This window comes from Talpa occidentalis, unplaced genomic scaffold (assembly GCF_014898055.3).
Source record: "Talpa occidentalis isolate TD23 unplaced genomic scaffold, MPIMG_talOcc4v2.1 talOcc4.2, whole genome shotgun sequence".
Lineage (NCBI taxonomy): Eukaryota > Metazoa > Chordata > Mammalia > Eulipotyphla > Talpidae > Talpa > Talpa occidentalis.
This window is the reverse complement of record NW_023602073.1, coordinates 92234784-92255296: the sequence shown is the minus strand read 5'-3', so window position 1 is coordinate 92255296 and position 20513 is coordinate 92234784. Positions and strand designations below refer to the sequence as shown.

Genomic DNA, 20513 nt, shown 5'->3' with positions numbered 1-20513 from the left:
AGGGGGGTATATGGGAGCAAAGAGAAAGCACCTCAGCATAGGGAGTTGAAAAGGTCTTATTCTCAATGTCTTTTGAGCTTTCCATGTTGAATCACAAAAATGATTGACAGAGATTCTGCAATCTCTCTACAGTTTTTGAATTTTTCTAATTCTAGCCATTTTTAAGTTCAGTTTAGGACAAGGACTATCTCTACCTTATTTATAGCTCTTCTTCAGAGCTTACCAGTCACTGATACTCACAAAATACTTGTTGAATGAATGAAGGAATGAGCATATAAACAGGTTAAGTAAAGATGGCCTCATTTCCAGTGATATATTTCAAATGAGAATAGGATAAACACAAAAAGATTGTTGATGTTAATAATATTTTACTTTGCATGTCACTCTAAAATATTTCCAACATAAAACTTTGCAAACAATGCAATAGAAAAATTACTGCCAGTGGCAAAATTGAAGCGCTCTGTTAGCAAATAGTCATTCCATGCAAAGTTTTGTTTAAGAGAAAGAAAGGAGAAATGGATTAGCAAGGAGCAGGAAGTCTCGGGGTAACTTTCTGTGTCTGATATAAAGTGGGACAGGGAAAAGGCACATGGTACAAAAGCGTCAGAAACAACTGACAAGATACTATCTTATAAAAACCAAACTGGTCCACATCTCCACTTTCTTGCCTTGTCCAAGAACCCTTGTGCTTATTGGCATTCCAAAAGCTTGTTTTGTTGAAAAGTGCTTTAAAGAATACAGTTTGTTCTAAATCAGGCTAGCTGTTCAGGGGCAAAAGGTACAAATGCCTTTACAAAATATTTCCATAGGTCCACCCATGCTTACAGATTGTTAGTTGGAAATATTTTGGAAATATTCATGTAGTTCAGATCATTTTAAAATGGTATCTTGCGAACAAAGTATTGAAAATACTTTATCTCTATATAGTGAGAAGATATATTTCTCCACACATATTAATTGATTTCACATATTCAACATCTCTTTCATCTGTATATAAGTACATATCTCTGTAATACATATGTGCACACTTACAGGAAAAAGACAATTTTGAATGAAAAGACAAAGAGAACAAAGTAGAAACCCACTTCAAAGGGCATATGCTAAGTACACCAATTTTAAATATCTAGAAAAAAGAGATCAGACTCATTTTCTTAATTCTTTTCCAAGTACATTACCAACACTATCTTGTAGCTTGACAGTCCTGAAAGATAAATACTGTTGTTATTCCCATCTCACTGATAAAGAAATTAATATTTAAGGAGATAAAGAATCAAAACCCAAACCACACAGCTCTAAATAGCACAAGACTTTGACCACGTTCTAACAACAAAGACATTTTTCTTCCCATAACAATCCAGTAGTTTTTAGGCTGTGTTCCATGTGTAGCAGGGTACTTTTGGCAGGTTATGGTTTTTTAGATATCTCCTTTGCTCCCCCCACCCACAGGCACTCATACATATGCACACACACAGACAAGCCTTTACAAATATATCTATCTATTCTATTCAACTCTAATTTTTTGCTTTTGTTTCTTATCAGGGTGAGGGACCATGAAAGAAGGTATAGATGGAAGGGATGGTATAATAACTGTTCCCATCTGTATGAGTAGACTGGGTTTATTTAAAAGGGCATGGCCACAAGCAGATGGAAATGTTCAAATGTGCTTTGGCTATGGAGAAAGGTATTTCAGAACCCACCTGGGCAGGATACCCAGCATTATTCTGGCATCTGGATCAGAGATTTGGGAGGAAGTACCTGAGATGGTATCCTTGCTATGGATGTTGGTGTTTCCATCATAGCAGAGTTAGCTCCACCACATGTCTTTGTAAGCTGTCAAATACTAACAGGAACCAAAGCAGCAGAGAAGCAAGGCAAATCCATTGGTAAACATGGGTAAGGAATTGGGGACACATTGGAGGGAGGCTGCAGATCTACTGTTATAGACCCACATATTTAGAAACACAGATGTGTATTGTTCCTGAAGTTTTAGATTCTACAGAGATACCTCAAAGTTCATCAAGTGGAACTGCTAGTCTCTGTGCCTGTGTCAATGAGAGACTATTATCAAAAGTTTTATAATTTGGGGTTCCAAGCAATACAGCATTTGAAAAAGTATCCTGCTCTTTTGAAAATATATGAACTACTCTTTTATCCAATTAAATTTTAGTTTGAATGCCCTTTCACAAGTTTTGCAACAGAAGTTATTGGTAATGGATGGATGAAAGACATTTAAGTGTGATATCAGAGTGGTTTTGATTGATATCCTTATACGATTGATTTACCTTTAGTCCTGAAAGGTAGCTACTACCCATAATTTTCATCCACTCTGACCATGCAAAAGGGCAGCCATAGCTTATCATCCCTCACTTCACAGTACAAATTCAGTTCTGCATATGCATACCTGCCTATTAGACTTCTCCACCTATAGACTCTAACACATTCTCCCTAAGCAAGCCCCTCAAATTATTCAACAAAATTTACTGAGAACATTTTTGTCCCAGGCACTATGCCTCACTCTGAAAGTACCAACAAAAAAAGACATAGTACCTGCAAGAGGAACTCACTGTTGGGATGGAGAATAGAATTGGGAAAAAATATAATAATTACAATCCCTGGTGAGACGTGCTAAATAAAGCATGGTAACCACAAACAAAAGTAGCACCAGTCAATGTTACATAAAGGAGGTGACTTTAGAGCAGGGGGATATAGGTGCTCTAAAGTTAAATTTGATAATTCAGCATACCTAAAATTTCATCACTTTACTTGATCACCCACCTAGCCATCCACTCATTTAGGCTTGAAGCCTCAAGAGCATCACTGTTCCCTCTACCCTACCTTATAGATCACCCAGACCAATACATTTAACTTCTGAAAAAACTCAAATCCTCTTTCCCATCTTCACTGCCCCTTTCGTTTAAAACTTTTACTATCTCTTGCTTTACCCTTACAAAATTCTCCTACCTAACTGCTTTGTCTTCCTCCCCTCCTTACCATCTCATCACAGACAACAGAATTATCTTTTCAACACACAAATATTATCATAGTATTTTGCTATTTTAAAGTCAATGTGAAAAAAATTTTTAGCATGTCAAATGAGACTCTTGTCTCACATTCTACCTAAAACTTCCCATCTCAAGCTTGGACTTTAATGACCTAAACAGGGTAACTAGTTGCTAGAATTTGGGGTGATAAATAAAAAGGAATTTTTGACAAGATATAATGAGTAGCTCATGAACATCTTGGGAAGAATCAGATGCAAAAAAGACAGGCAGAAAGGAAAGCTAAGCAGAGAAACAACAGCCAAAAGCAAACTACAGATCCAAGATGGTTGAGGCCACCATTGCTGCCACCACAGGGCAATGGTTCTGTGCTGACATCTCCCTATCACTCCCTGGACACTGTCTTTAAAAGCTGTATTGGGCCTGGCCCCACAGCCACTGCTGCCTCTGGAAACTGCAACCCCAAGGATGCTGTGACACCAGAAAGTTTCTCTACTTCAAAGTGTTTTTCTGCTTCCCTTGCCCCACTTGGTTGCCAGAGTCTAAGATAAATATCTACTCCTTTCCAAGAAAAGGAGAGGTGGTACGTGCTGCAAAACCAAGAGGCAGACTTTTCAACATTGTAAGGAAAGGCCGGTTGTGAAAAGTAAAATCAGATGCTGGACAACAAAAAAGTCAAGAGAGGTGCAATCTCTGCTTCAGCTACTGAAGCTGTGCAACGTCCTGCAAAAGCAACATGATCCTCTTTAAATTGCCTCTAAAAAAATAAGTCCTCAACATTTGTAAAGATCATTCTGTATTATGAGAGCACCTATATCCCCCTGCTGTAAAGTCACTTCCTTTGTGTAACTGACTGGTGCTACTTTTGTTTGTGGTTACCATGCTTTATTTAGCACTTCTCACCAGGGATTGTAATTATTATATTTTTTCCCAATTCTATTCTCCATCCCAACAGTGAGTTCCTCTTGCAGGTACTATGTCTTTTTTTGTTGGTACTTTCAGAGTGAGGCATAGTGCCTGGGACAAAAATGTTCTCAGTAAATTTTGTTGAATAATTTGAGGGGCTTGCTTAGGGAGAATGTGTCAGAGTCTATAGGTGACTTCTAGAAGATGCTGATCGCTGCTGCCAGTAGCAAAGGCATCCTCTTCCTCTTGTCCAGTGACAGGAACTGACAGTTCTCAGAATTTTACAAGACAACTGCACACAGGAAGCCACTCCTGGCATGAACAGTGGCTGTCACTCTCACTGTCAATACCTGTCATCTCCCTTTTCAGTCCTACTCTTCATTATTGTGTGGTCTTTGGCATACTGCTAAGATTACAGCTGTCCCCAAGTTTACATGCAGTTGTTGTATTACTTAAACTAGTTATGAGCTGGGTACTAAGGCAATTTGGTGAAAGTTTTTCCATTATGTCATCCATGAATCTTAAAGGCAAAATTTGAAAGTACTTAAGTCCTGTGGGGGATAGTCAGAGACACTAAAATTTATATTATTGTCCTCCCTATGCTATGAAGACAGTGAAGAGTCCATTGTCTTTAGCTATATTTCAGATTGCAAATGAAATATATTCTTTAAATTCTTTGATGTTGCATAAATGTCAGTTTAATTGTAAATTTTGATAGTAGTAATAGTTATTAAATTTAAAAAAAATTTAAGGACAAACTACACGTTAAGTATAAAAAATTTTATCAATAACATAATGGAAGATTTACTCTTTATACTGTTAATATTAACTGAGAGGTAATAGAAAGCATTTGTGAATGTTTATTTGTTTGAGGGGTGAGTTTTTTTCACTTAGAAGCCGGGGTGTGGGGGGGAACATGACTCTTCAGCAAATACCTTTGTCAGTTCACAGCTGTCAGCTGTCAAATACTGTTTTTCAAGTATTTGAAAGATAGTTGTGAGAATATATGGTCATAATCATGCCAACATGCACCAAGTTTGCTGAAAGGAAACCAAACTGAAACTGCTAAATTTGGGAAAAGGAATAGTTGAAATGGGGAAATTGTGTCAGGAATAAATTTGCATAAATAGGGTGAAATGTAATTACTGTAATGAGTCAGTTATATATTGTTTTTTACATATAAGCAAAGTTACTTTTTTATTGTCCAAGATACAACTTTCATCAGTGTGCCTAAGGACTTTGGCACTCTAGCAGCCCTCAGAAATTTATTTTGATTCAGTTTTAACCTGAGTTTTTGAGAACATTTCAATTCCATATAAACTTGCTTGGCTTCTGTTACATGTTCTGCTAGTATAGGTGTGAGTAGTATTTTTATGAAACTACTACACATGATTTTTATGAAACTAATAAAGTGTATCATTTGTCCTTTCCCTACTTGTATCTCTTAATTTAATTCTGATCTTCACTCTGAGTCCCATGTATTTGATCCTATACACCAAGAATCAAATAATATGCATGTTTCCTGCCTTATGAGGAAATGTTTTGAATTATTATGACATAGATAAAGAAACAAGTCTTAAGCTGTATACCTTTCATTTCTATTTCAGTATTGATTTTCTTTTTAGAGCATTATTACTTTGGGTCTCTTCTACAACATGAAATCTATATTACAAACATATAATAACTTATTTTATTTTCATTTAGCCTGAATATATTCAAAAGTTTGCTAATTATTCAATATTCTGGGATTTATTTAATATGAAACTCTCACATTAGGACTATCCTTGGAATAGGCATAAGCAAATGCAACCAAGTTAACAAAAATGTCTCAGAAAATTAAAAACTGCCTTTTTTAGATTATAAAATGCATATTTTAAGTAGATATAAAACAGTCTAATTTTATATCAAATCATTTATTTATTTCCCAAAAAACTTCAAAAAATTTCAAAATGTAAACAAGGTAGTATATACTTGCACATTTTACATATTACTTTGTACTTTCTCTTTTTCTCAAACTTTAAAATATATATACTGCCGGGGAGAGATTGCTGTCAAAATGGGGGGGTTGCAATTGTATGGGGAATATAAAAATAAAATTTATTATTTAAAAAAAAATATATATATATATACTGCCAATGCAGACATTAGAAAAATGTAACAGTGTAAAGAAAATAAATCAAATATGCCTTCCATCTCAAATAATTTTGATATATGGCCTAAGCATTTTTTCTATGTGATAGTGTTCAACAAAATTCAAATTACATTTCTAAGCCTGACATTTGAAATTCTATCATATCCTAAGAATTTGATCTTTAAAGACTAAGGAACTTTTCAAAGGTTTAAAAAAATAGAAAAGAAAATAGCTTCTTGCTCCTGAAGAATTTCCAGAACTAAAAATGTAAAATAAATTCAGATTAGCAGTATATTCTGGTTATATTATCCAGACCTAAAAAGGTTGTTGATCTGAGCCAAGAATACACAATTCTCTTCTAATATTCAGATACTACCTTCTCAGTACCCATTCCTTATTGGTTTTCCCTCCAATTCCAGCTAGCCCTGCCAACCCTGCCTCCCCACCCACATGAGTCACCCAGCTGTGGTTCTACTGCCCAGACTGGGAGTTCTCAGGCCACCCAAATTAATCCTCCATGACAGTAGACATCTCTTGTCATTTTTTTGCCATGTTCCTGATGTCAGAACAAACTCACTAGATATTTGGGTTCAAGCAAATTATTTTTATAATGATGACAATTCCAAACTCTCTTAGGGGTACACACACAAAATTAAGCCACAGCTGGGACTCCCATGAGGTGCCTTATCCTAAATCACCCTATGCTGATTTAGATTTACTAAAATATATCTAGATCTATATCTAGATCCAGATTTCCATAGTTAACATTAATAATATTAACATGTAACTTTATTTCTTCTTTTATTCTTCCAGCGTCCATATTTTTAAATACAAATCTCATTTCACCAGCAATCCCACTCTAGATATATCCCTGAAGAATGCAATAAACAATTTGAATGAATACTTGCATTCCTGTGCTCACTGCAGCACTATTTACAATAGGCAACTTATGCAAACAACCTAAGAGCCCAATGACATGTAAGTGGATTAACAAGATGTGGTCTATATACACAATGTGATGCTATCTAGCAATAGAAAAAGATGAATCTTGCCATTTGATACAACATGGATGGAACTGCAGGGTATAATGCTAAGCGATGTAATTAAAGTTACCCCTGCCTAGAAATAATGTGCTTACACACATTCAGACCAAAGGACAATCTGTTTACCTAAATACAGGGGTGGGCTAAAAGGAGGCTAGAATGTAACCCCCATGCATATGATAAGCATTCAGGAACTATTAACATTTAGAAAAATTTTAAGTTTTAACTTAAACCATTAGATGATAAAATGGAATCTAGACACAATAAAGCCAATCATCTCACCAACCATCTGTTGAACACCTACTTTTACAATACATTGGTATGGCACAAAAAAATAAAAAAAACATGACATCACCCTTGAAGAATATGTGGTCTGCTAGGAGAAAGAGAAAGAACTAGCATTCAATAAATGAATACAATTTAAAAAATAAATAACTTTTCTGCTAGCAATGTAAGCAAAGAACTTGCCTTCCATCTTTAAGGATCACAAGGTCATTGAAAGGTTAGGTGTTAGCATAAAAAATCTGAATTGGATATTCTTCTGGTTTTCCCAAAGTTAGATAGATTTCTTTAATATGGCAGGGGTGTTACAGAAGTAATGCTACTCTCAATATACCTGAATATTGAATGTGGAATAATGCAGATGGTGGGTTACTCAGGATTTTTATTCTTTGGGCTTTCACCATGAAAACCAGTTCATTGCTCATTAAAACCTTGTGCAGGGGCAAACAAGGGAGGGGATGGAGATGAAATTCATTTTGGAACTTGTTAGAAGCATTGGTGAAAGGTTTGGTGGAATTGTAGAAAGTCTCTTTATATTTTCTTTTTCTTTCAAAGAAACCTTGTTTTCCTGCAATGAGATTTATATGGTGACTAGAAAATGGTATGTGGACTTTGACTTTCTGGATAAAGAACTTCTTCAAAGAAGGACTTCAAGAAAAATAAAAGTTTCGGTTTATATAATATATTAATTTACACTTTCCCTTTTTAAATTGATTGCATAACCAAAAACAAACAAAAATTGAGTAATATATTTCTCAATTAACAGGACAAACTAGTATTGACACAAGTTGCAGAATCTATTTTCATGTTAAAATAGGCTTTAAATTTACTAATGAAACAAACATGTGCAACAAAAAGTCTAAAATGAATTTTTGAAAAACTCAAATGACTTTCGAATAGTTTGTTTTATTAAGAAGAGTGCATGACTTAAAGTGAAATCTGTGATGAAGATTTCTGAAGCTTCAAATTTGGACTGGTGCTCATTAGCTTCCCCACACCTCCCTGTGCCCAGCATCATTGCAGGTAAAGAAAGTGATTATTGAGAAAAGCAGCCTGTACCTCGGAGTAATATGGGGGGGCAGGGTGGGGGGTAAGAGATGTTCCAGAATTTTAGAGCCACTGGAAGATTAAAGAGTAAATCCAGAGGGCCTCCCCGGTGGCGCAGCGGTTGAGCGTTGGGTTGCGAAGCTGCCCGCGGCCTCTGCAGCACCAGTTCAAACCCCGGCTGCTCCTCGGCCACCGGAGGAGGGTCCCGCATGGCGCGCAGACCTCTCCTGCCGCACACTGCTCCCCTCAGCAGTGTACTTCGGTCCTTCTGCCTGCTCTGCTCCCCGCTCTGGCTCTGGTGAATTCTCTCACCCTCCCGCGCTTCTGACTGTACCCAGTGCTTGTATAAATAAATAAAAATAAATCTTTTTTTAAAAAAAAGAGTAAATCCAGAAAGATAAAATTGACTCAAAAAAAAAAAAAAAGACAGAAATGAGGTGAGGTACAGTTGTATGGCTACTAGTGAACACTAATTGTTGGGCTGTTAAATAGTCAACAAGTGAATTCATCTATTGGATACAGAGTCTGTTCTTACTGTTTTTAAGCCCTGTTCATATCTGTGATACCACCACAGGCTCCAAGAAACAAACAAAAAATGTCTTTTATGAAAAGATGTTTACGACATATACTATATAAAGTGCTTCACAAAATCCGCAAAAAAGTGATGTTTTCTCACATCACTGTTCACAAGTAAATTAATAATAATATCACTGTTCAAAATGTTTACATGTTTTAACTCACTTATTCCTCATAACACTATGGTGTAGATACTATTGTTATATCTATTAAATCAATCAAGAAATTGGGAGGAATCATGTTACATTTTAACCTAAACTTTTTGGATACGTCAAATATCAGTATAATTTCTCTCAACCAGGTGCCTGCCCTGTAGGAGTTCCCTTGTTCACTGTTTGTTCCAGGGGCCACACCCAGAGCGATCTCGAGTTAGCACAGGTGACTGTGGGTGCAGTGTCACAGGACTCTAGCCTCATCGGAAAGGATTTTGAGTGTCCAGTGTAAACTCGTGTGCCACAGCATTATTTTATTTCCATTTGTAAAACCCTACTTATTAAAATACACATGACAAAATTTACCATACTTATCCATTTTAAGTGTACAGTTCAGTAATATTAGGTACATTCACGTTGTTATGCAACCAATCTCCAGAACTCTTTTCAGATCTTGCAAAAACTGAAACTCTATGCCTGTTAAATAACCCAAAGACGCTGGCAGCCACTATTTACTTCCTTTCTCTATAAATTTGACTACTCTAGATACCTCATACATGTGGATTCACACAGTATTTTTCTTTTTGTAACTCACTTGTTTTGTATGCCTCAGAATTTTTTAAAACATAACCAACTATACTAATATAAAAGTAGAACCATTTTATAAGACTTTTTATTATTATTCCAAAAAGAAAGCAATGACAAAGCAATGACATGTTTTTATAATTCAAATGCAAGCTATTTAACTTGCTGATTTTTTCACTTCTAATAATTTATCTAGCAAGAAAAGTTTTAAATCAACACATGCTACTTATGACAGTTAAAACACATCAATAGTAAATATTTAAAATATCATTTTTATCATCAGTAAGAAAAGTGATACATTTTACACTGTCAGTTTCTTGGGTAGAAGAGACATATGTTACTATGTTTTAGAAGTAATCCTATGTTCACTAAGAAATGTATTTCCAGACACTTCAAAATTTTAATTTCATTTATTTCCTTTCATTTTTAATAAATACTATACTTTTTTGCAATTATAGACTCCACAAACACAGCTGAGATTTAATGTCATGTGTCTCCTAGAAAAGAATTCATCAATACTTTGTATTTTAAATTTTATTCTTAAACTAAAAATTGAGAATACAAATGTCAAAGAACACCCTAATGTTTCTTGTAACCCATCAAATAATTTTGTTCTTAAGTCTATCTTCCTTTGCAAATGACATTTAGATTGTTATTTTCCTTTTTAAAAAAGACTTCTAAGAATAAGTTGCAGTTCAAATTTCAAACTTAAGTTTATTTTCAACGAAACTCAAATATTCTGTTCTACATTGTCCTTTCATGACCTCTGATGGCGAAAGCGTAAACTGACATTACAAATCCCAACAGAAATAATGCCACAAATTTCATTTACCTTGTTACTAGAAAAGCTTTCCCTTTTTATCATATATCTTTTCCTTGAGAATGTAATAGTATCAATTAGTTAACAAAACGGAAAGAATGTTGAACAATTTCATTCAATTCTCAAGCATTAAAAAAGCCCTCTTATTCACAATCTGTAGAACTCTAAATGTGTGTGTGTACTTTACATAGCAGAGCGAACATTTTAACAACAGAACAACCTACAAGTGTGATTACTAGCTCTCAAGTATAAATTGAATAACGTTTGAATATGCAGAAATGATTATTTTAATTTACAAAACCATCACTACTCTAAACCTCTATACTTGTAGATAATTAAGCCTAATTGTGTATTGAAAATATTTATTATTGCAACTTAGTAAGATAATTGTCTGGGTCTGAAATCCTCCCTAAAAGATTAACTTACTGGTAATTTATCTGCGAACATGACCCCAGACATCAAGAATAATGAAACCCTAAAGTAAAATACAAGCCAGGAAGAAGGAAAAGTGAAAATAAGGATGTGTTATTAAACTATTATGGCCAACTTGTGCAGGATTTCCTAGACCTTCGAAGAAACTACAATGAAATCCATGAAATAAAAGGAAAAATGATTTTGTATGGGTTTATATCCTCCATAGGTGAAGGTCACCACTTGAACACACAACCACTTGTAGGTTCCACAGTGTGGCATGCCATTCAATGGACTTCCACTTTTCTATGTCAGAAAAAAACCCAGAAAAGGGAGTAAGAAGCTCACACCTGTATTAAAGGTGAGACATTCTACCTTTGTACAAAGACAAAGATAGAATGTCTACAAAAGTGGAATGTTGTACCTGCAGGAAGCTGGTCAAAGTCTGTTAAACTGGTTGTATAAAGAGTGATTTCAATAAGATGTAGGGCTGGGAAAATTTTAAGTGGTAACCAATATATCGGAAATTTTCCCTATTCAAATCCATTTCTCTCCATTAACTCCAACCTGTCACCAAGTCTTCTAGGTGCTGGCCAGACACAATCTCAAATGGAGGTTTTATGGAACCAACTACTGACCCTGATGGTGAAGGTGATCCAAAAGCTGTACTGGTAGTCATTATCTTTCTCCTCCGCTTTCCATTCAAAATTTCACTCAACTTTAACCAGCATCTCAGTTAATCTAAGGTTCCTTTACAGGAACCAGACAAGGCCCAGAAAGAAGACCCAGACTTTCTGTCCCTAGATTTGCTTTTAGTTTATCAATTCACAGTTTTTGTAATTGCCCTTTAATGATTGTCACCTCGCACAAAAAAAAAAAATGCAGGCAATGATCCACACTGCAGGACCAAGCTTACAGTCAAGTTACATGTGTGTGAAACTAGTCAAAGCCTGAGTGGAAGTGGTCCCAGAAGTTGTAGCAGGAGTAAAAGACAAGGTTATAGTTGTCAGGTGATTCTCTTAAATTATAGTCAAAAGCTCTAGATTAGACTGCTCGAAAGGGCGAGTGGGGTAAAGCAGTGGAAAGTATTTAATCAATGGCAGGATGATAGAACTGAAAGTGGATAAGGAAGTGAAAACACGTTTTGTATTCTGGTTCAGTCACTAGGATTTTCAGCAAGCTACTTAATCTATTTCAGCTTCTCATTTTTAAAATGGGATCACAACTTCATTGAGATTTTGAGCAACTTTTAAATGGATTCCTTTTGACTAAAAACTGCCACTCATTAACCTTTGCTATCTTCTATTGATCCTTAGATGGTTTAGGTTTCAATGCAGATATCATTTTATATAAGAAGCTACTCTAGCCTCTCAGGGAGTAAGACAATCTCTAGTATCTTCCTAACACACCCTACTTCTGCTATGAGAGCTGTTTTCTTTTTGAAGTGCAAGTTTCTGATTACTCTGCATGTCCAAAGGACCAGAATTCTGACTGTCTTATTCATTATCACTGTAGGGTAAATAAAAAGTATCAGGCTTTCTGCCCTCCGCCATTAGGATTGATGATGGATCCTTGTGGTCCTGAATGCATGCCTGATGGCGGGCACCTGGAGTAGGGTGTGGGCATGGGTAAGTGGATACACCTGTGCTGAGAGACTGGGCTTATAAGGGCAGCATCATGGGGATGCCAGCAGAGAGCAGAACCAGGAGAGCAGCAGAGAACAAGGCCACCAGAGAATGCCAGAGAGTCCAGGTAGCATGAAGACTTACTGGGTGCTGGGAGGCCTGCCAGCCTCCTGGCCCCCCAGAATCCCTGCCTACCGTGTACCTGGTAAATCCCAATAAAAGCCTGAAAAGCCACTGAGGGCTCCAGGACCCACTCCCTCCTTTACCCTGTCTGCGCGGGTCATAGAGAACCTGCTCCCTGTCCTTCTGCCCTTATAATCACATATTAGAAACAAAATACAGACTGCATTGAATGACATGTAGATTGTGAAGATTGAGTGAAAGACTGAAATGTTAAGCTCTTACCAACTTAGGTGCTCAATAAATAATAGTTTTTACAATCTCTGTTATTATTCAAAAGGTTATCGTATGGTACCGCTCCTAGCATGTATACATTTGGAGTGCAATAACCATTTCATTTTCTGAATGAAAAGTTCACGCCAGAGATGGTCCTGAATTATGTCTGCTGCAAGCAATCCTATTAACTATTGTCATCAATTTTACTTCCACTATACTAAACGCTATCCTCTCAAATTCCAACTATTTTTTTTTAAGAAATAGCAAAAATTAAATTAAAAATCCAAGAAAGTAATTGTAAGATGCCGTCAAAGGATGAGGCAATAGGGCCTCTCCCGTGGCGCAGTGGTTGAGTGCTGGGCTATGAAGCTGCCCGCAGCCTCCATAGCGCCGGTTCGATCCCCCACCACGGGGTGAGGGGCCCACATGGTGTGACAGACCTCTCCTGCTGTGCCTGCTGCTCCCCTCAGCAGTGTATTTCGTCAGTCTGTCTGTTCTGTTCCCTGCTCTGGCTCTGGTGAATTCTCTCACCCTCCCGTGCTTCTGACTGTACCCAGTGCTTGTATAAATAAATAAATAAATCTTTAAAGAATGAGGCAATAGAGGGAGCAGCGGGAAAGCAGCTGTGCTCAGAGACTAGTAACAGGGTCTTTACAAGATCTGCGTGCATGTGTATTTTCAATTTCTTGTCCACTAGATGGTGGAAGAATCCTTACCCAGACAACACAGTGCTTTCTCACTGGCTCAAGTTTGTCTCACAACGCCCACAGAGGGCTTTGTACACAGAAAATCCGATCATTAAATTTTTCAAAACTTCCGGCAGCGAGTGGGAGGAGTGGGAAAGTGCGGAAATACGAGTTTTGGGGCGCTGCACTACATTTCCCAGCAAGCCACGCCGGGGCCTCCAGCCTCCGCCATGCCCGCGCCTTCCGCCCTTCCAGGAAGCGCAGAGAAAAGCCGGGCCTAGCAATTAGTGCTGCGGGATGGCCTCACCTGCCAAACTATCCTACTGAGCCTCGGCGGTTCCAAATCTCGCTTGCAGAGGCACAAAAAGACACAAGCCGCAGTCTCAAGGGACTCACCAGCCACGTGATCACTCGGATCACGTGACTGGGAGCCCGGCCGCTTCCGTCTGTTACCTTGGCAACTGCCGGGCCTGCTCCGACCTTCCCAGAAAGCGCGGAATTCAGAGGCTAAGGTAAGTGAGGCTGGACTCTGGCTTCCCTCTCGGTTCTCGGTAGCGGCGTCCTCAGCCCCGGCCTGCTGGGCTGTAATCCCCACCTCCTCCCGACTGCATTGCTCGGGGGTCTTTGTCTGCCCGCCGTCCCCCCAACCCTAGCTTCCGGGGTCCCGGACTCTTACAGTAGGGTGCTTCCCGTCCCGAGATCTTAGCTGCATCGTCTCTGACTGATCGGAAATGCTAATGAGGGACAGGAGGTGTGATTCTGCAAGTTGGGCTATTTGTTGCCTGGTTATCCACACCTCCCGCCTCTACGCGAGAGCTGGGCTGCAAGCTCTTCAAAGGTACAGGCCAGAAATTGGGGCAGATCTGAAGTTGGGCTCTTTAGGAGAACAAGGTAGAATTTGGCGATGCAAGTCATTGTTATTTTTGGTGGCCTTCCCTCTCTCCAAAAGAAATAGAATTCGTTGTTATTTGTATACTGCTTTAACTTTGTTAGGTAGTTTCTGGGTCTTTATCTCCGTTTGTCTGTATCAGGAAACGTCTCCTTACTTGGAAAATATATTTTGTAAAACAATAAGGATTAATAAGTGTCTAGCTGGATAATAAGAGCACAAACTGTTTTGCAAAACAGAAACTGTCTTTTGTATTTGATAACTTTTCAAAGATTTCTTGAGAGGAACGGATATGTTAATCAACCAGTCTCTCTGTCTCTCTCTCTGTCTCTCTCTCTTTCTCTCTCTCTTTCTCTCTCTCTCTTCCTTCCTTCACCCCCTTCCCTCTACCCCTTCCCTCCCCGATTTAGGAAATATTGTGGAAAGCACCCTTTAACAATTGGATATTAACAATGAAAATGTGATTCTGACTCCCACAAGTAAAGGAGATGTGAAACAGCTTGTCCATATAAGCTTTTTACTGAATTTGGAATCTTTTATCTAGCTAACTGGTCAGTAATTGTGCACATATATTCTAAATCCTAAGAGAAACAGCTCAAGTTTAATTCTGGTTGTTTTCAATGCTGTAACATCATTTCTTCAAAAGATGTTTATACCTTTTGTTTAGTGTTTCCAGTGTTAGAAATATCTTGGAATGTTTACTTTGGAAGAAGAAAAGTATTGATTATGACTCACTATTCCAAAGAAAAGTTGGATGAAGAGTTTGAACAATTCATGAAAGAGGTAAGTTTTAATGTTTAAAAGCTGTATTTAAATTTGTCTCACAAGAGACTCATCCTTTGATTCTCTTTTGCCTCTGGATACAGTTAGTCTATAACCAAGTTCTGTCAGCCCTGCCTCCAGAATATACCAGTTACCCTTCAGTTCTCCCCCTTTTCACTGCTGCCATCCTAGTGGGGAACACTGTCATCTCACCTGGGTTACTGCAGCAGTTCCCAGATACTGTCCCAGAATTCCCTCACCACCATGCAGTCAGCATGTCATTACCTCAGTCAGCTTCTGTTTCTTCCTAACATAAAACACTCTATTGGCATCCCCTCTTCTACAGTAAAATCCTACCTCCTTTCTGGGGTTTTCATGATTTTACTCATGCCTACCTCATTGACTGTATCACTCTTCCTTATCCACTTAGACTATGCTGACGTTTTTTCTTCCCCAGTCTCGCCAAACTTGTTTCATTAAAGAGCTTTAAGCTACCTGTTCCCTCTTCCAGTAAGGCTGTTTCCTTATTCTTTACCTGGCTGGTAAAGATCTCATTTTAAATATTAGTACCTTAGAATTAGACTTTTAGCATATGCCCATATTGATTTTTCATTTTGCACACCTGAAACTTACATGATTTCATAATGCAGTGTTATTTCAATAAAAAATATTTAAAAAAAAATCAGTTTATACCAGAGAAGTTTTTTTTTCTATTTATACAGTTAAAGGTAACTATCACATTTCTAAGTATATCTTGTATTTATTTTCAACTTGAATATCTTGAATATCTTCAACTCACAAAAACTCTTATGTTAGAGAGTTGGATAAGGCAGTGTTTTATTTTTAACAACAAACAACCATGTTTTCAGAGTCATGCTGGTTTCTTATGTTATTCTGATAAGTTATTGCTCAGGTTGTTCACAGATACAGTTTATGTAACTTTGTTTTTAAGGAAATTGGTTGGATTGACTTTTTTTTACAGCTTTATTCAGATATTACGTAGCATACACTTCACCCATTTAATATCTGATTTGGTGGTTTTTAATATATTCTTAGTTACACAATCACAGTTATTTTAGAACATTTTTATCACCCCCAGATGAAACCCTGTACCTTAGTTGTAGCCTTACCCAGCCTCAGGTAATTACTAATGTACTTTCTGTCTCTGAGAATATACCTATTATAAACACTTCTTAGAAATGGAATCATACAATGTGTAGCGTTTGTGACTGGCTTCTTTCACTTAGCCTGATGTTTTCAAGTCTTCCATGTGATGGCATCTCTCAGTGCTCCATTCCTTTTTATAACTGAATAATATATGGATGTTCCATGTATTGTTTACCTGCTTACCAATTAATGGATGTTTTAATTCTTTCACATTTTGACTTAATGGATATTTGAGTCCTTTCCACATTTTCTCAGTGGTGAATAATGCTACTATAAACGGTTTATTTAGCTTTTTGTGTGAATGTATGTTTTCATGTCTCTTGTGTATATACCTAGGAGCTTGAGTGGAAATGCTAGGTCACATAGTTACTCTGTATAACCTTTTGAGAAACTGCCAGGCTGTTTTGTATGCCATTTTAACTTCACATCAGTGGTGTATTAGCATGTTATATTCCAGTTTCTCCATATCCACACTAGTGCTGTTACTATCTAGGGATTAGCTTTTTGTTTTGTTTTTGATGATAGTAATCTAGAAAGCAATATGGAAGATTGTGGAGAATAGAGAATTTCGTTAGATAGTAGTGCTGCATTAGATCTTCTCCACAACCCTGCAAGTTAAGTGCTACTATGCTTGTTTTGCATATGAATAAATTTAAAAAGCTAAATTTTCATAAATAATATAGCTAAAATGTTTTGAAGTTGAAATCTGAATCAGATCTGTTTGACTCCGCAAGTTAGTAGCCGAGAGTGAGGGGGGGTAGTTTGGGGTTAGAGTAGGGGATTTAGTACTGTAGTAAAATTTGGGGCTAAAAACCAGAGATGTTCATAAAAGTTTATTAAAATTTATATATCATGTAACAAAATTCTAATTTCTCTGACAAACACCTGAAATTTAGTTCTTCCCGGTTTTGGGATTGTGTATTCTTCCAGAGTGATACTAGGTAATTTTGCTTAATAATTATTCTTAGACCCTAAAGAATGTCTAGCAGACAATTGGTTCATTTTCCTTTCCTGATTAAATTTCTTCATCAATTTTTTTTTATTTCTTTGTTCTTGTTGATATTTTTTTTTTCTTAAGTTAGTCTGCTTCTTTAAATCTCTGTGTGAAGTTGATATTTAGAAATCTATGTTTGGTTTTTTTTAAGTTATTTTGTCTACGTACTTTTAAAGATGTTAATTCATACATTGTTGCTGAGACTGTTGTTTATGTAATAGCTAAATTCTAAGAGAATGAATAGAAACATTTTTAATGATGAATGTGATTCTTGAATTCAGAACATAATTTTGCGTCTGATTCAGCTTTCAGATGACTCTTTTGAAAATTCAAACAATACACTTAGACAACCTAAAAAGGAAATGAAAAAGATTGACACAGTGCCATGGTGGATAACTGAGGATGATTTTGAAGATGGTGGTAAATATTGCTGATTTTCATTTTTAAATTATTTGACCACAAGGGGTCAGTCAATACTTTCAATTCTGGGTTTTGCTATGGTGCTATACGTATATAAAGAAAATAATAATGATAATGTGAATTTTTGAGATTTGAATTGATTTTCGTATTATTTCACAATATTATATATTTATATATTTGAGAATATGTTTCTGCATATCGTATTATTTTACATTAAGAGCTTTCTGTTCAAATTAAGGTGATGAATAATATAGGTATATATTATGTTTAATATAAAATTGACCTGGTGATTTAATAAAATATTCTGGCAATGCGTTAATTTTATTGTATCAGGAAGATTTTAATAAATCTATAGATTCTGGTATCATTCTATTAGCAACTGCTTGTTGCTAATAATTTACTGCTTTAATGTGAAAAACTCATTATTGATTTTGTCTGGCACATGTAAATATCTTAACCAAAACTGTTTCTAGTCATGGCATTATAAATGGAAAATTACTCTTTAGTGTTTTCTTCAGTATACTTACATATCCATAAGGAACCCCAGAATACTTATATTAAGTGTTTACGCTTTGTGTGGATTAGTGTTAAACACTATTTTGTAAACATTATTTTGTATACCTATAGTATTTTTTTATCTCTTCTGTAGGGATACAGAAATTTTCTCACAAAAATTAACCTGTGGCTATTGTTTTGCACATAAAATTGCCCCAGAATTCCTTTATGTGAACAGTTAAGGCTCTAACTGGAACCCTCCTTTCTAGCCTCATGACTGCAGCCACACTCAATTATTCTTTATTTCCTGAAAACACCCTTGGCTTCATGCCTCCGTTCCTTAGCTCATGCTTACTTGCCACTGGAATGCCTTTTTCTCACCTCTTTTGTCCAGTAAAGTTAGGTATTACTTCTTTTTTGCAAACCTGCCCTAACTCTTCTAACTCCCTGTCTTCACAATTATTTTCTCCTTTGTTCTTATGTTGAAAGACCATCAAACTTTATATTAATAGTGGTAACCTATAGGGCTGTTCCTGAGGTTAGGAGCTTTCTGGAACCAGAAAATACTTCTATTTTCTTTTGCTCCCTGATCCTCAACAGTAAATAATAAAAGTATTTGATAAATAAATGCTAGATTAAATTTGACAGTCACTTCTTTGTGTTCTTAATACTGTATCATAAGGAAGTGCCTTATTGAGAAATTCTGTGCATTTTTAATAAATCCCTAAATTATCCAACTATGAAGTTTGCATATGAAGAATTGTTTTTTAGAAACCTTTCCCCTGTTGGTACTTGAAAAGGATGATGAAGTACTGTTGGAGTTGTTGACAAAGATTTGGAGCTTAATTAGCATGAAAGTCTCTTTTCTAGAAAGTAATACGTAGGAGAAGGCATCTGTAAACTCACTCTAAAGGCAAAAATAGGTCCTAGATAAAACATTTGAATGTTGCCTGACTAAAGGTATTTTTTTTAAAGAATATATCAATTAGAGGTGGATTTGGTTAGTAATACTTAAGCAAACTTTGAAAATGTCTTATCTGAACTCAGGGGAGAGGAAATCTTTGCTCAAGGGTATAACCTGGTCCCTGGTTCAATCACAAACATTTATTGACTTAAAGTTATGTTCCTATACTAGGCACTTATGCACAAAGACAAGAAAATCTTGTCATCAAGAGTGCCTAGTGTTAAATGAGAATTAAATACCCTGGATGAAGATTGCGTTACCACTGTTGTATAGACACCTTTAAATATCAACATGGAGCAAACTTCTACCCTTTTACTTTCTTTTTCAATTGCCATAAGATGATGGCATGCTCTTCTAAGAGGTTGAACTGATCTGATCTTACTCTAACCAGTTATATTCTTCATTATAAATAACTACTGGATTTTGACGTCTGTTATATTAGTCTCTTGTGAGCTTGATTCACATCTTGTGTGGTCACATGTCTGAGTCGATTCAGAGCCACAGTGGGACTCTGAGCACCCCAACCTCAACGTGCACATTTTCATTTGGAGTGTCTGTTGCAGTATGTATGCAGCTGTGTAGAAATTATTTGATTCAGTAAAACCATTACTCACACAGTCATAAAATAAATGAATTTTAAATCCTTTCTAAGAGGATACTAGTTAGGAGATGTAAGTCTGAATTTCTGAATACTTAGTAAAACTTCCTTCTCAGTAAAAGTGGTATTTTTCTAGTTTTCATGTTTCTATCCCAATGTAATTATTTACTTTAACCACATATCAGTTTTTTTACATCAAATATATACCATTAAGGTAAAGAAATTTTGAGGTTACAGATTTTTTTGTGTTAATTTTTAGTGCTTTTCAAATAAAGAGCAAAACCCTACCCCTACCATGTGAGGCCAAACTTAGTCTGACCAACAGTGCCTACTCTGGGCTTATTTCCTGCCAGGCTCACCTTCAAACTCTAGATCCAACCTCACTGACCCTTTTGTTTACAAATGTGACCTGCCCCTCCCATTGTTGACTATATGTGTGTGCCTTCTCTTTCTCTGCTTGGAACAGCTCACGCAGTATGTCCTGCTCTTCCTTCATATAGTCACAGTCTCATGGTATACTCTGTTAAGTAATTGTGCCACAAAACAGTTTTTAAAAATCTTATCT

At 36.5% G+C, this 20513-nt stretch overlaps 1 protein-coding gene across 4 annotated transcripts in view; it reads left to right on the top strand.

The window, feature by feature from the left end:
- Positions 1–13912: 13912 nt before the first annotated feature.
- Positions 13913–20513, top strand: part of CEP162 (centrosomal protein 162) — a 69725-nt gene continuing 63124 nt past the window's right edge. Inside the window, exons 1-4 of one of the 4 annotated variants that reach the window (XM_054699012.1) lie at positions 13913–14171; positions 14959–15099; positions 15216–15331; positions 17777–17891. In XM_054699012.1, the coding sequence (XP_054554987.1) occupies positions 15275–15331; positions 17777–17891 (172 nt within the window). In that variant the 5' untranslated portion in view covers positions 13913–14171; positions 14959–15099; positions 15216–15274. Of the gene's footprint in view, positions 14172–14275; positions 14498–14958; positions 15100–15215; positions 15332–17776; positions 17892–20513 lie in introns of those variants that run through there. The other 3 variants (XM_037520045.2, XM_054699010.1, XM_054699011.1) reach the window with 3 other exon arrangements.